Raw genomic sequence first — 14,621 nt, forward strand, 5'->3', positions numbered from 1 at the left:
ATTTTAGAATATTTTTCATGAGAAATAAATCTTAAAATTCAGACTGTTCATTAATCTTCACTGTTTATTTTTCAGCATTCATTCTATTCTTTCGCAAACCCATGACATCATTCATTTCATTCGCAGCCTTCCATGGACTGTAAGATCATCATCAGCTGTGGGAGACTGGGCCGGCTGGCGAGTGGGAGACTGGGCCGGCTGGCGAGTGGGAGACTGGGCCGGCTGGCGAGTGGGAGACTGGGCCGGCTGGCGAGTGGGAGACTGGGCCGGCTGGCGAGTGGGAGACTGGGCCGGCTGGCGAGTGGGAGACTGGGCCGGCTGGCGAGTGGGAGACTGGGCCGGCTGGCGAGTGGGAGACTGGGCCGGCTGGCGAGTGGGAGACTGGGCCGGCTGGCGAGTGGGAGACTGGGCCAGGCTATGCTGCTGTTTAAGTGAATGTGTTCTGGGCTGGCTTCTTGCTGTGGAAAAGTGCTACTGCTGCCTGTTCGACAGACAGAAGCTTTGTTCTGAGATTCTTCTGTTTGTCTTTTGAAGCTTTAATCTGCTCTGAGAACATTGTCGCCACTGCATGTTGGGGCAAAGTTCCTCTGTGCTAATTTACTGGTAGAGTAAGCACGAATGTAAAATTAGCACAGACAAGAACTTGACCCTCTATATTTTTATCGTGTGCAGCATCTTGTTACCAGAGAAGGATTTCTTCCAGTTTGAGTGTGCTGAGGTATAATTTGTTAGAGACATTTCAATCTTTAACACAAAGTAATAGGAACCACTCGCAGTTCTTAACTCCGATTATTTTTTTACCCCCAGTTTTGTCCCCACTTCTCTCCTTTCCTGAAGGCGATGGCGGATGTGGTTCCACAGCCCTCGAGCACCTCACACAAGTGAGCTATTTGACTATGGAGGACATCAGAGCCAAACCCAACCCTGTTCTCATCCAATCAAGCACACTTCCCAGAAGGAGTTCACTGGATTGAGATTAGGAATGGGAACCCTGCCTGATTATTCCCCCCCTGGGGTATTGTGGCCGGTAGCTTCTGCCCAGTCTGAGATTAGCTGAATTGGTACAGACCAATTCGCCCCTGTGACCATCTGACCTGTACGACTTAGTAATAAAGAAAATGGTGCTTTTACATTCTAAAACCTTGAAAGGTGCTTCTATCAAGTTTTAACCAGTCTTGCTGTTATCTCCATATCTTCACACCCTGGAGAATAGTGCGAAGTAGTGCAAGGATTGTCAGGCTGATTAACAGTCTGACAGGCCGCGAAATGAACAGTCTGCAGGCCGTAACAATCTTTATAAGAACATAGAACATAAGAAATAGGAGCAGGAGTAGGTCATTCGTTCCTTCGAGCCTGCTCCGCCATTCAATGAGATCATGACTGATCTTCTGCCTCAACTCCATTCACCGGCCCTATCGCCATATCCCTTGATGCCCTTACTAGTCAGAAATCTATCGACTTCTGTTTTGAATATACCCAATGACTGAGCCTCCACAGCCCTCTGGGGTAGAGAATTCCAAAGATTCACCACCCTCTGTGAAGAAATTTCTTCTCATCTCAGTCCTGAATGGCCTACTCTTTATCCTGAGGCTGTGGCCCCTGGTTCTAGACTCCCCAGCCAAGGGAAACATTCTCCCAGCATCCATCCTATCAAGCCCTGTAATAATTTCGTATGCTTCAATGAGATCCCCTCTCATTCTTCTGAATTTAAGAGAATACAGGCCTAGTTTACTCAATCTCTTCTCATACGACAGCCCTGCCATCCCAGGAATCAATCTTGTAAACCTTCGTTGCAATCTCTCTCTATGGCAACCGATAGGGTATACCAACCGATAGGGTGGTTAGCCCTATACAGCGGGAGGGATTTATGGGCTCCCACAACCCATACGATGAAGGGAGCCACCCACATCCAGCGGACTCGAGTATCCTACGAGATTCAGAGCTGGAGCTTCGGACTCTACTTGTGAGGGCTGTCTGGAGCAGGTTCGAACCCTGCACCTTCAGACTCCAAGGTGAGAATGCTACCACCTGAACCAAAGGCTCGCTCCACCACTGGCATTGTTAGACCAGTGCTATTGACACTGAAAGAATTCTGAAGCTTTTCTCATTCCCCGGTAGTCTTTGATCCAGGGATTTGCACATAGTTCATCAGTCAGGTTCCGAGATAATTTTAACTAGAATTTTATGCTACAATAGTCAAGTGTTCACTGATCGGAACCTGGATAATGGTGAGGGTGATAGTTGATCTTTACGTTTGCCCAGGGAGGGAAAGATCAGGCAGAGTTCCTACTCCTGATCCCTGTCCACTGACATCTGTGTGTAATCCTCGAGTTAGAACAGAATCAGTGTGTGGCTGTGACAACCCAGTGGTCAATTAACCTGCCAACAATCAGTATCTAGGCTCAAACATGTAAAATTGCCACTCGTGGAAGGTATTGACCGAGTCCTCCACATGGGATCTAACACAAGTCACAGTCAGCTGGACTCCACACCAGAGTCTGCAAAAGGAATTATTTTAAAACTGCATTGTCCCAATAAAGATAACTCCCTTGGATGTATCTGGAGGTAAGTACTTATTTAACATGTAGCATACACCCCTCCACTAAACTTCCTCTCTAAATAGCTGTGAATGTCTAGGATCTTTGAAATACATCATGGAAATATTTGCACTAACTGTATGATTAATTTCTTCTTAATAAATGTCTGCAGTTTTAGTTCTCATACTGATGTTAGCCTTGGCTCAGTTGGTAGTGCTGCCGCCTCTGAGTCAAAAGGTTGTGTGTTCAAACCACACGCTAGGACTTGAGAGCCTAATGTAGGCTAATGTTTTAGTGCAGTGCTGAGGGAGTGCTGCACACGTCTTTCAGATGAGACGTTCAAACAAGGCCCCGTCTGCCTGTTCCGGTGGACATAAAAGATCCCATGCCACTATTTGGAGAGGAGCACAGGGTTTTCCTGGTGTCTTAGCCAATATTCCTCTCTCAACCAACAGCACCAAATGCAGATTATCTGATCATTTATCTCATTTGCTGTTTGTGGGGCCTTGCTGCGTGCAGATTGGTTGCCGTGTTTGCAAAACAACAATGACTGCACGTCAAGGAAGTAATCCATTGGTTGTAAAGCCCTTTGGGACGCGATAGAGTGCTGTGGAAATGCAAGTTTTTTCTTGCTTTACACTAATCAGTATATTTATTATTTCAACTAATGTCAGAAGAAGAACGGAAAAGAGTAAACTTTTCAAATCTATTACTCATATTAATAAAGTACATTCATTTAATGCATTCATTTAAAACAACGAAACGTCAATATTGATATTTCATGATAAATTAATTGTATGTAGCTGTTTTGTGTAGTTTGGATTGGACTGGTGTCAACAAGTTGTCTATCACTGTACCTGGTGATTGGGATTATTTGTGGCTCCATGTGATTTCAGATTTTGAAAAACAAATATTCTGAAAACGATCATCTTTCACTGTCTGACAAGCGGCAGTAAGAAGGAATGTACTTGTGTAAAACTTAGACATGTTCAGGGAGGCGTAGAATCCTTTGTTATAAGGACGAGGCAAACGATAATCATATTAAGTTTATGCTTTGGGCGCAATCAGCGAAATGGGCACAAAATAAACCCAAAATTCCACTCAAACTCCGCTGCATGTCGCCGAATGCAATATCTGCCATGAAGCAGAGCAATCGTGCAGCATATAAAAATGTAATTAAAAAAAATAATTTTGCTTTAAAAATATTCCTTGATATATTTAAGAGTGGTAACTAGGTGCAGTTTGATAAAATGGGTTTATCACAAAAAGATAAACATTTTTAATCACAGTGTCAATCCACCACCTGTGAGTAACCCAGTTTTAAATGACTGAAAATTACTTTTTTTTTAAAAAACAACCATTTCCTAGTTATATTGGGGTACAGTAATCAGTTTCTTAGTAAATTAAAAAGGAATTATATTCAAAAGCTTTTAAAACGTTGCTATTAGTGTCCTTGCGCCCAAAAGACACAGTTTAATTTTTAGAGCTGCCTCAAAGGTCTACAAACGAGTGCAATTAGCGGAACCTCCCAATGGTGATTAATTCAGCTTGGGGGTGTGGCCAGTTTTGTGGGCCGGCTCTACTTCTAGCGCAATGTTTTTAAAACTAGCGCAAAAGATCTCGAGTTGCGCTGAACGTAATTTGCACTTAAAATTCCGCGACCTTTTGCGTGGTTTACGCCGATTTCGGGCGAATTGTGCCAAAACATTAACGCAACCGAGTGGAGACTCCAGACCACTGAGTTAATTATTTAATAATAGTAAAACTCCAAACTGTCATTGGAAACTCAGACAGCACCAAATAAACATCTAGATGCAAGATAATGCAGTGCTCATTACAGTGCTCTTTTTTAAATGGTGCATCTTTCTTAGCAAGGTGGTTACATTGATAAGCAGAAGACTGATGTTTGCAGCATTCACAAAAATCATCTTCAATCCTTCATTCATCTCTTTTGTTTTTCAGTTACTATTTCTGTAGCTTAGCGTAATACTGTGCAGTGAAGTGTAAAGAGGGTCGGCGATGCTGCATATTATTGTGTTCTAAATAGGAGAAAACACCATTTATATGATTTTTATGATATGTGTCCAATCTCTCCACCATTGGTATACTGTGGCTGCAGTGTGTACTATCTGCAGGATCCACACTGCAGCAACTCGCCAAGGCTTCTTTGGCAGCACCACCCAAACCTGCACCCTCCACCATCAAATCTGTCGCCATCACCCCCCTCAAAAAACACACCCTTGACCCCTCAGCCCTTGGAAACTACCACCCCATCTTCAACCTCCTTTTCCTCTCCAAAGTCCTTGAACGTGTTGTCGCCTCCCAAATTTGTGCCACTCTTTTCCCTCCACTCCATATTAGGTTTCCACCCCTGCCACAGCACTGAAACGGCCCTTATCAAAGTCACAAATGACATCCTATGTGACTGTGACCATGGTAAACTATCCCTCCTCATCCTTCTCGACCAGTCTGTAGCCTTTGATACGGTTGAACACATCATCCTCCTCCAACGCCTCTCCTCCATTGTCCAACTGGGTGAGACTGCCATAGGTTCCATTCCTATCTATGCAGTCGTAGCCAGAGAATCACCTGCAATGGCTTCTTTTCATGGTCCTGCACCATTACCTCCAAGTCCCCCAGTGATCTATCCTTGGCCTCTCCTATTTCTCATTTACGTGCTGTCCCTCGGCGACATCATCCGAAAACACGACGTCAGATTCCACATGTACACTGACGACACCCAGCTCTACCACACCACCACCACCTCTTGACCCCTCCACTGCCTGATTCGTCATGCTGCTTGTCTGGCATCCAGTATTGGATGAGCAGAAATTTCCTCCAACTAAATATTGCGAAGACCAAATCCAATGTCTTTGGGCCCCATCACAAACTCCGTTCCCTAGCCACTGACTCCATCCACCTCCCTGGCACCTGTCTGAGGCTGAACCGGGCCGTTCGCAACCTTGGCATTCTATTTGGCCCTGAAATGAGCTTCTGACCCCATATCTGCTCCATCACCAAGCCCGCCTACTTCCACCTCCATAATATCGCCCGCCTCCGCCCCTGCCTCAGCTCATCTGCTGATGAAACCCTCATTCATGCCTTTGTTACCTCTAGACTTGACTATTCCAATGCTCTCCTGGCCGGTCTCCCATCTCACTCTAAACTTGAGTTCATCCAAAACCCTGCTGCCCGTATCCTAATTCGTACCAAGTCTCATTCACCTATTACCTCTGTGCTCGCTGCCCTATATTGCCTCCCGCTCTGGCAACGCCTCAATTTTAAAATTCTCATCCTTGTTTTCAAATCCCTCCATGGCCTCCTCGCTCCCTATCACTTTAACCTCCTCCAACCCTATAACCCTCAGATCTCTTCCCTACTCCAATTCTGGCCTCATGTACATCCCCGGTTTTAATCGCTCCACCATTGGAAACCATGCCTAGGCCCTAAATTCTGGAATTCCCACCTTAAACCTCTCCACCTCTACCTCTCTCTCCTCCTCTTAAGACTCCTCTTAAAACCTACCTCTATGATCAAGCTTTTGGTCACCTGTCCTAATATCTCCTATGTGGCTCGGTCTCAAATGTTGTTTGATAACGCTCCTGTGAAGCGCCTTGGGATGTTTTTACTACCTTAAAGGTGCTATATAAATGCAAATTCTTCTTGTTGTTTTAGAAGGACAAGGGCAGCAGGTGCATGGGAACACCATCACCTCCTAGTTCCCCTCCAAATCGCACACCATCCCGACTTGGACAAGTTGTTCCTTCATCATTGCTGGGCCAAAGTCCTCAAATTTTCTAACTAACAGCATTGTGGGAGTACCTTCACCATATGGACTGCAGCAGTTGAAGCAGGAAGCTCACCACCACCTCCTTAAGGGCAACTAAGGATGGGCAATAAATGCTGGCCTAGCTCGTGACACCCACATCCTGAGAATTAATATTTTTAAAAATGCATTTGTGAACTGGCTGCAAGTATTGTACGTACAGTGATCTGCAAATGGTCGTGTGAGAGTTCATATGAATGAGAAGTTCAACACTCTGGCGATTCTTGCTTTCTGAGTTCCAATTTCGCTGCTTTTTCTGCATCAAAGTGCAAGTGCCTGAAGCTCGGTTACTTTACAGTCTCCAGTTCCATTAACTTTGTGTATCTGTTTTTTTTTGTTTTTAGCCATCCTTGGCATGCACACGCTGATGAGCAACCAACAATATTATGAAGCCCTTGCCAGTAGTACCATAGTTAACAAGGAAGGCCTTAACAGTGAGTAAAACTTGGAAGTACTGTAGAGCAGCATTTTAAAGGCTGGGCTGTTCTGTGACAGAACCCCAGTTGATTGAAAATGTGGTTTTATTGATAAATGTGACTTGATATTTTTTCAGTACAATGCTAATTCAAAACATAATGACTTATTTTAGGTATTTAAATCTATTAATTATATATAAACTGTTACAGATACAAAAGATATTTAGGGTTGACTAGCCAGCTATTTAAAATACATTGGCCATTACCATCCAAAGAGCCATATCCCTTCGTTAGAATGGCAAGAGGAACCTATCTCTAACTCCCCATCCAAGCAGGCATCAGGTGAACTGCTTGCACTCGGAAGGGTAAATTGGAAGGGTAAGTGAGCTAGAGCCATTCTTGCCAACATTCCCCAGTTACAACATCAGTTCTGGTTGGTAACATGTAGAATTAATCTAAATTAGTGGAGTACAGTAAACTCCGGCACCTACGGGACCGGGATGGTGCCGGTTGATTTAAAAATTCCGGATAACGGAGAGGTATACCTACCGAGGCAATTTATATATCAGCCGACCTAAGACCAGAAGGTGGTAATTCTGTGGGGGTGTTCCGAACTCAGGATGGGTGGTGGGACGTGGAGTGGCAATGGCCCAAGCTGGTTTTGTAAAAGCCGAAGGAGCACACTTGCTTATTCTGGCCCCACAAATATACAGTAAAACTTACCTTTTGGGTTCCTCTTTGGCTGGACGGCCAGCTGATACTGTGCGGGGAAGATTGCAGCGTCCACAGTGACGGCGGGAACAAGTGGTAAGTCATTCCCCACCATTTTCGGGACACTACTGCCCTGTTCCTTTTGGGGCGGAAGCCTCAAAACCTACTCCTGAATTTTGCTGGTTATTAAAGAATTCCGGATGATTAAGTGCCGTTTAAACAAGAGTTTACTGTAATTTTTATTAAATCATTGAACTTTGTAGAGTATTAATTGTAGGCAATTTTATGTTGACAAATGATTATTTTGCAGTGCCTGCTTGTCAGTACTCAGTTTGTCTCCCTTGTACAGGTGTCATCCAACCCACACAGTATAAGCTGGTTCCTGATGAACTGCCAAACTCCACAGATGTGGAAGAAACCCTAAAGCAAGTTATGGAAAATGACCCTGAGCTTGAGGAGATTAACCTCAATAATATAAAGGTGACTGCAGACAGCTGCTTGTTCTTCCCTAATCTGGGCTTCTAACTTTTCCTTCAATATAACCGATAAACAGAGAAAAAGGAGGGGCTACTAGACATGGGAAAAATAAGGCAGACCTATGTAGAGGCATACAGAGTGCCTGAAATAATGAAGTACCTGTACATAGAGACACTGAGAAATTATGTGATGGGGAGAACCAGGGTAATACATTCTATCTAATTATGCTTAAGGAAGTTCGATGAGTTAATTATGTTTAGTTTTGCTCCATCTTCACTAATGTACACATATTAAAAGAGCATCTAGTCCATTAAAGTTTTGCTGTGTATACATCTAACAAACTGTGAAGATGAGTTCATAAAAATGGATTGCAGTGTGCATTTTAATCATTTGTTTGAAGTTGGAAGGACATATCGTCTCCCCAGCACTTTCATTCAATCAAGTTGGAAGACTGTTCAGCTCATTGTTGAGAGTGAATTAGTATCATGTTAGCACAGTTGTTATTTTCAGGATTTATTTTGCAAGCAAATTACAATCACCAATAATATTTAATTATATTGATGAGCTTGTGGGTTTCTTCCTTGCATGAGATAAGTATCATGGTCAGTATATGAGTCTCTTAATAAGTGTAAGTTTATGTCTGTGTTTGTATATGAGACAGCAGGGTAAATGTAGATGTTATCTTGTTTTTATTGTGTTTGTACTTACTAGTTGATCTTAGTGCTGAAAAAACTGCTGGACACCACATTTCCTATTTGTGCCACCTAGTGTCAGTGTTGAGAACTTCCATATGTGATACGAAGCAGATTAGATGCAAGGTAGAGTTCCCTCTATTCTGCCCCAACAATGTGCCTTAAAGCACTGCCTCAAAGATCGGCCTATGTGTACGAAATTATCAATTAATGTTAAATTGGAGGCAGTCTTGTAGTGTCGACTAACGCACTAACAAGTGGGTTAAGACTGGTCAAATTTATATCATTTGAACTTCTAACAGACAATAGAGAGAAAACTTTTATGCTCCTCCTGGGCTGGATTTGCCTTAAGCTGCACACATCCTTTAATTGAATGGGTTCCTTTTCCTATCAGTTTTGTGTTATTTTCATACTTAAGTTAGATATTTCTGGTTGAGTGACTGACCCAGTAGATAGGTTGTGTATTGGAGCTGCAGACACTGCTACAGAGGCCTGTTTAATGCTGAACACTAATACCTAGTCATTTTACACTGATCTTATATTGCAGAAATAGTTCAGTCTGGCTACAACTCCATCTTGAGGATACATTTAAGGCAATTTTCAGGACTTTGTGTCTACAGGCAGGGTTGGAGGAGGGCAATGTTACAGAGGTGGAAGTAGGGGGTCTTTGTAATGGAAAGGATATAGGATTGGAAGCTCAGCTTGGGGTTGAATATGATGGCAATGTTCTAAACAGACTGGTTCAGCCTGAGGGGGGATGGAATCGGCGAAATTGCAGCTCGTCCATGACTGGATATCGGACAAGCAGTTTGACAACACCGAGGAGGTGGAGAGAGGTGGTGATGAGGGAGAGCTGGATGTCGTCAGTGTACACGCGGAAGTTTACTGCATGTCTTCAGATGTTGTCACTGAGAAATAGAAGGGGACCATGGATAGATTCTTGGGGAACTCCAAAGGTAACGGCAGGGGCAGGAATTGAAGCCACTGCTGGAGATGCTTTGGCTACAACTGGATAGATGAGAGTGGAACCAGGCAAGGGCAATCCCACTCAGCTGGACAACGGAGGAGAGACGTTGGAGGAGGATGGTATGGTGAACCGTGTCAGAGGCTGCAGACAAGTCAAGAAGGACGAGGAGGGATAATGCACCATGGTCACAGTCACAGAGGATGTCATTTGTGACTTTGATTAGGGTCATTTCAGTGCTGTGGCAGGTGCGGAAAACTGATTGGAAAGGTTCAACCACAGAGTTGCGGGAAAGCTTGGCAAGGGTCTGACAACACATTCAAGGGGCTGGCTTTTCATTGAGGAGGTGGGTAGGAGGCGGGACTACAACTTTCGGGGTTGTAGTCCCGCCTCCATCGAGTTGTAGCCAACCCACACGATTTTGACTTGATTGATCTTGTTGAGCCCACCCAGCGGGCTCAGCAGGCCAATTAAGGGCCACCCGGCAACAGGTGATGTCACAGATTGATATTTCATCTGTCAAGACCTTTTGACAGATGAAATATCAGTGTTTTACAGCTGTTTGAAGCTGTCAAACACTGACAATCTGTACTCCAAGTTAATTCCTTCCTCTCAGGATGATTTAGAGATCTCTCCGGAACAGAAAGCTGAATGCTGCAATTTTTGACATCGCGGCCATTCTGCTTTCTGTGCCGGTGAGATGAGGGACTCTCGAGACCTGAAGGAAGGAAGGCTGTAAAGGTAAGTAAAACTTCTTTAAACACTGTAAACACAGCAAACACACTTACCTCTGCACTCATGCACCCATCACTCATCTGAACACTGGACATCTCGACGCCTCCAAGCCCTTCAGCCTGACAGCCCGCCTCGCCAACTTGGCGTGGTTTGGAACCGTCGGGAATCCCACATTTCAAGAATGAAAATAGGGATTAGGCTAAAAACTGCCTGTTAACTGCCTATTAACAGGCAATTAATTGGCACTAATCCCCGTCCCGCCTCGGGGAGGCAGCACAGGTCTGATACCCGCCTCCTTTGAAACTGGCATGGAGGTGGGTTGGGGGCGGGATGGGTTTGTGCCCCCCGATTTCGGGATTTTAACCCCCCACATGCCTCCAATCCCGCCTCCACGGCCCAATGAAAATCCTGCCCAAGGACTTTGGAAAGGAAAGGGAGTTTTAAAAAAAGCAAAACACAAGGTTGCCAACATCTTCGGTGGCTGAAGCTGTCCCACCTCACACCATTATTTGCAGGTTATTAGATACGCTACCCGTCTATCTCTGAGGATCAATTAAAATTCCACATATGTATGGAAAAATGGAAAGTAAAAAATACATACAAAATATATGTTAAGATTGTCCAAGTGCATTTTATTTCTAATTTTTGAAAGTGAATGGATCAGCAGCTGCATCACCAGAGGCCTGGAAGTTTGCAGTTTTGGTTGGTGAATGCGTGACCCAGGGAAGTGGGAGGTATTTTGAAACAATAGGATGGGTAAGATTTAAGATATGTAAAAAATGATCAGCATTAAAACTTAATTTTTTTTAATTGAAATTATTTTGTGTAAATTTTGTTTCTAGAACATTCCCCTTGCCACTCTAAAAGCATATGCTGAAGCTTTGAAGGATAACACGCACGTGAAGAAGTTCAGTATAGTAGGAACCCGAAGTAATGATCCTGTTGCGGTTGTAAGTACTGCATATTGGACTGGCTTACCGTGATAATTAGTAATAAAAGATCGTGGGCTGATTGTGTTTATTGAAAATGTGTATCTAGAATATACCAGAATTTGAATTTTTCTTGCTATAAAAAATGTGCTGGTTACACGACTCCAAATTGGGGGGTACAGTTAATACTGAGGAAGACTGACAAAATACAAGATATTAACAAACTTGCAGAATGAGGTGTATAAATGGTAAATGTATTCCAATATAGACAAGTGTGAGGTGGTACATTTTGGTAGGAGGAATAAGAAGGCCACCTACTCCTTGGAAAATAAGGGTCTAAATGGGATAGAGGATCACAGGGATCCAGGGGTACAGAGTCACAAATCATTAAAAGTAGCAATAGCAAAATACTGTGGCTGCTGGAAATCTGCAATAACAACAGAAAATGCTGGAAACACTCAGCAGGTCAGGCAGCATCCGTGGAGAGAGAAACAGAGTTATCGTTTCAGGTCTGTGACCCTTCGTCAGAACTGGAAAAAGTTAGAGATGTAACAGGTTTTAAGCAGATGCAGGGGTAGGGAAAGGGGGAGGGGAAGAAAGAGCAAAAGGGACGGTCTGTGATCGGGTGGAAGGTAGGAGCGGTTAAATGTTGCAAATGACCTGAAACATTTCTAGAGGAATAGAGTTCAAAAGCAGAGAAATTATGTTAAACTAATATAGAACCCTAGATAGACCACACTTAGAGTACTGTGCTCAGTTTTGCTCTCCATATTACAAAAGGATATAGAAGCACTGGAGAAGGTGCAAAAAAGATTTACAAGGATAATACCATAACTGAGAGGTTCTAACTATCAGGAAAAACTGAACAGGCTGGGGCTCTTTCCTCTAGAAAAAAGAAAGCTGAGAGGTTACCTGATAGAGATCTTTAAAATTATGAAGGGGTTTGATAGGGTAGATGTAGTGAAGATGTTTCCACTTGTGGGGGAGTCCAAAACTAGGGGCCGTAAATATAATAAATCCAATAAGGAATTCAGGAGAAACTTCTTTACTCAGAGCGTGGTTAGGGTATGGAACTCGCTACCACAAGTAGTTGAGGTGAATAGCACAGATGCATTTAAGGGGAAGCTAGATAAGTACATGAAGGAGAAAGGAATAGAAGGATATGTTGATGGAGTGAGATGAAGTAAGGTGGGAGGAGGCTCGTGTGGAGCATAAACACCGGCATAGACCTGTTGGGTCGAATGGCCTGTTTCTGTGCTGTAATATTCTATGTAATTTGTGATTCTATAATCACTTGCTGATTGGCTCAAATTTCACGATCAAAAACACTTGAACACCCTCAAACACATGCAATGTACATCACTATCTATAAAATCTTGTGTCTGTGTACGCATTCTGTCATCTTTTTTCATTCTAAACTCCTGTGTCCACATTTATAATGGAAACTGAAATATAATCAGAAAATGCTGGCAATACTCAGCAGGCCAGGCAGCATCTGTGGAGAGAGAAACAGAGTTAACGTTTCAGGTTGGTGACCTTTTGTCAGAACTGTGGTGTATGTAACCTGTTCCACCTTAAGAGAACTTAAGCCTGTTCCACCTTAAGAGATGTACTACTTTCTCTGGCTGCTGTATACGTAATACCGGTGGTGACCACTGGTATATAAGCACTGTGTAGTAATATTGTATTTTAGTATAGTCCTGACCTCCAACCAGTAAAGACCTGTTGAACTTTAATCTTGTAGTCTGTGTTAGTAATTACAACTAGAACACACAGACTTAACAGTGGCGACGAGTCCGATTCTTACCCTGCGGCAGTTTATATCCACGGCGGCTTCGTCCACAGAACGGACGTCGAAGAGAGGCTTCCACCCTCATCACCCTGCTGGAAGACACGTCGCGCGGCAGACATCGAGAAACCAGAGTGCAGAAGACATCCTGAACTCGAAGCCTCCATCAGCGGCTGTCAACTATCTTCTTTCTACCTCGGTGGTGGGTAAGCCGGGCAGTGACGCGACCAGAAAGTCGGCCGCGTTGGCTGTACAGACGGGGAGGGAAGACGGAGGAATAAGGGCGGTGAGATCGATCGCGACCGGAGATAAGGGCCGGGCCGCATTCGGGCCGAAAGGCGCAGCGCGGGGACATCGATTGCGGCTGGTGATAAGGGCTGGGCTGCATTCGGGCTAAAAAGGCGCAGCGTCTGGGGCAACTGAAGGCGCGAGAGCCACGGTGAAGTGGAGACAGCGTCGGGGGACGGGTGAAGACCGCCAAGCGCGGGAAAACCGCCATTTTGTAGGCGGAGGACGAAGACAAGAGCGGGAAGCCGCCATCTTGGATAAAAATTAAAATAAATTGCAACGATGCCTAAACATGGGAACATTAATACCTTTGATAGCGACATCGAAGATTGGGCCATGTATGTAGAACGCATACAAAATTATTGTAAAGCAAATAAAATCCCAGATGAAGAGAAAGCACTAACATTATTAAACTTAATGGGTGCGAAGACATATGGGCAATTGAAACACCTTTTATCACCAGATGAACCGGCGGATAAGACGTTCGAGGAGATTGTTACTGTCCTGAAAAATCATCTAAACCCCACGCCGCTGATGCTAGCGGAACGATTTAAATTTTACAGCAGAAGGCAGCTGAAGGATGAAAGCAATGCTGAATATTTAATGGAATTGCGTAAGCTAGCAAAGTACTGTCAGTTTGGAACGAGACTGACAGAGGCGCTACGAGATAAATTTGTGTGGTTTATTAAAAGAAGATACACAAAAGCGACTGCTCGAGGAGAATGAGCTGACGCTTGAGAAAGCGGTCACTATGGCAGCAGCACACGAAGCCGCAGCGAGAGGCACGGCAGTAATGCAGCTACGGTCACTGGAACTCAGTACAAATAAATTGGGTTTGAGTACTGTAAAATGTTACCGTTGTGGAAAGACAACGCACGATCAGAACCAGTGTTGGTTTAAAAACCAAGAATGCAGAACGTGTGGCAGGCTTGGCCACATAGCTAAAGTATGCCGGTCAGGAAAGAAGACCAGCAACAAAAAGTCACCGCAAGGAAAATACATAAAGGTACACAAGGTGACAAAGAACAGTTTGACCGAACAGAAGTCAGATTCAGACGCTAGCAGTAATGAACTGGGTAGCTTAAGAGTACACAACGTTGGTAAGGATGCAGATCTCCAGACAATTTGGGTCACCCTTCAGATAGCAGGAGTCCAAGTAAAGATGGAATTGGACACTGGATCGGCATTGACGGTCATGAATAAGAAAGATTACAAAAGGTTATTCCAACATATTCCCCTACGGGATACGGAGATTAT

At 44.1% G+C, this 14,621-nt stretch overlaps 1 protein-coding gene across 4 annotated transcripts in view; it reads left to right on the plus strand.

Annotated features, from left to right (window-relative positions):
* Positions 1-14,621, plus strand: part of tmod1 (tropomodulin 1) — a 123,030-nt gene that overhangs the window by 86,428 nt on the left and 21,981 nt on the right. For all 4 annotated transcript variants that reach the window (XM_085983880.1, XM_085983891.1, XM_085983873.1 and 1 more), the window contains exons 5-7: positions 6,708-6,797; positions 7,840-7,970; positions 11,201-11,308. In XM_085983880.1, coding sequence (XP_085840006.1) covers positions 6,708-6,797; positions 7,840-7,970; positions 11,201-11,308 — 329 coding nt within the window. The remainder of the gene's footprint in view (positions 1-6,707; positions 6,798-7,839; positions 7,971-11,200; positions 11,309-14,621) is intronic.

The sequence above is a fragment of the Somniosus microcephalus genome, chromosome 1, assembly GCF_052327205.1.
Source record: "Somniosus microcephalus isolate GS21.2 chromosome 1, FLI_Smic_1.0, whole genome shotgun sequence".
NCBI classification, from domain to species: domain Eukaryota; kingdom Metazoa; phylum Chordata; class Chondrichthyes; order Squaliformes; family Somniosidae; genus Somniosus; species Somniosus microcephalus.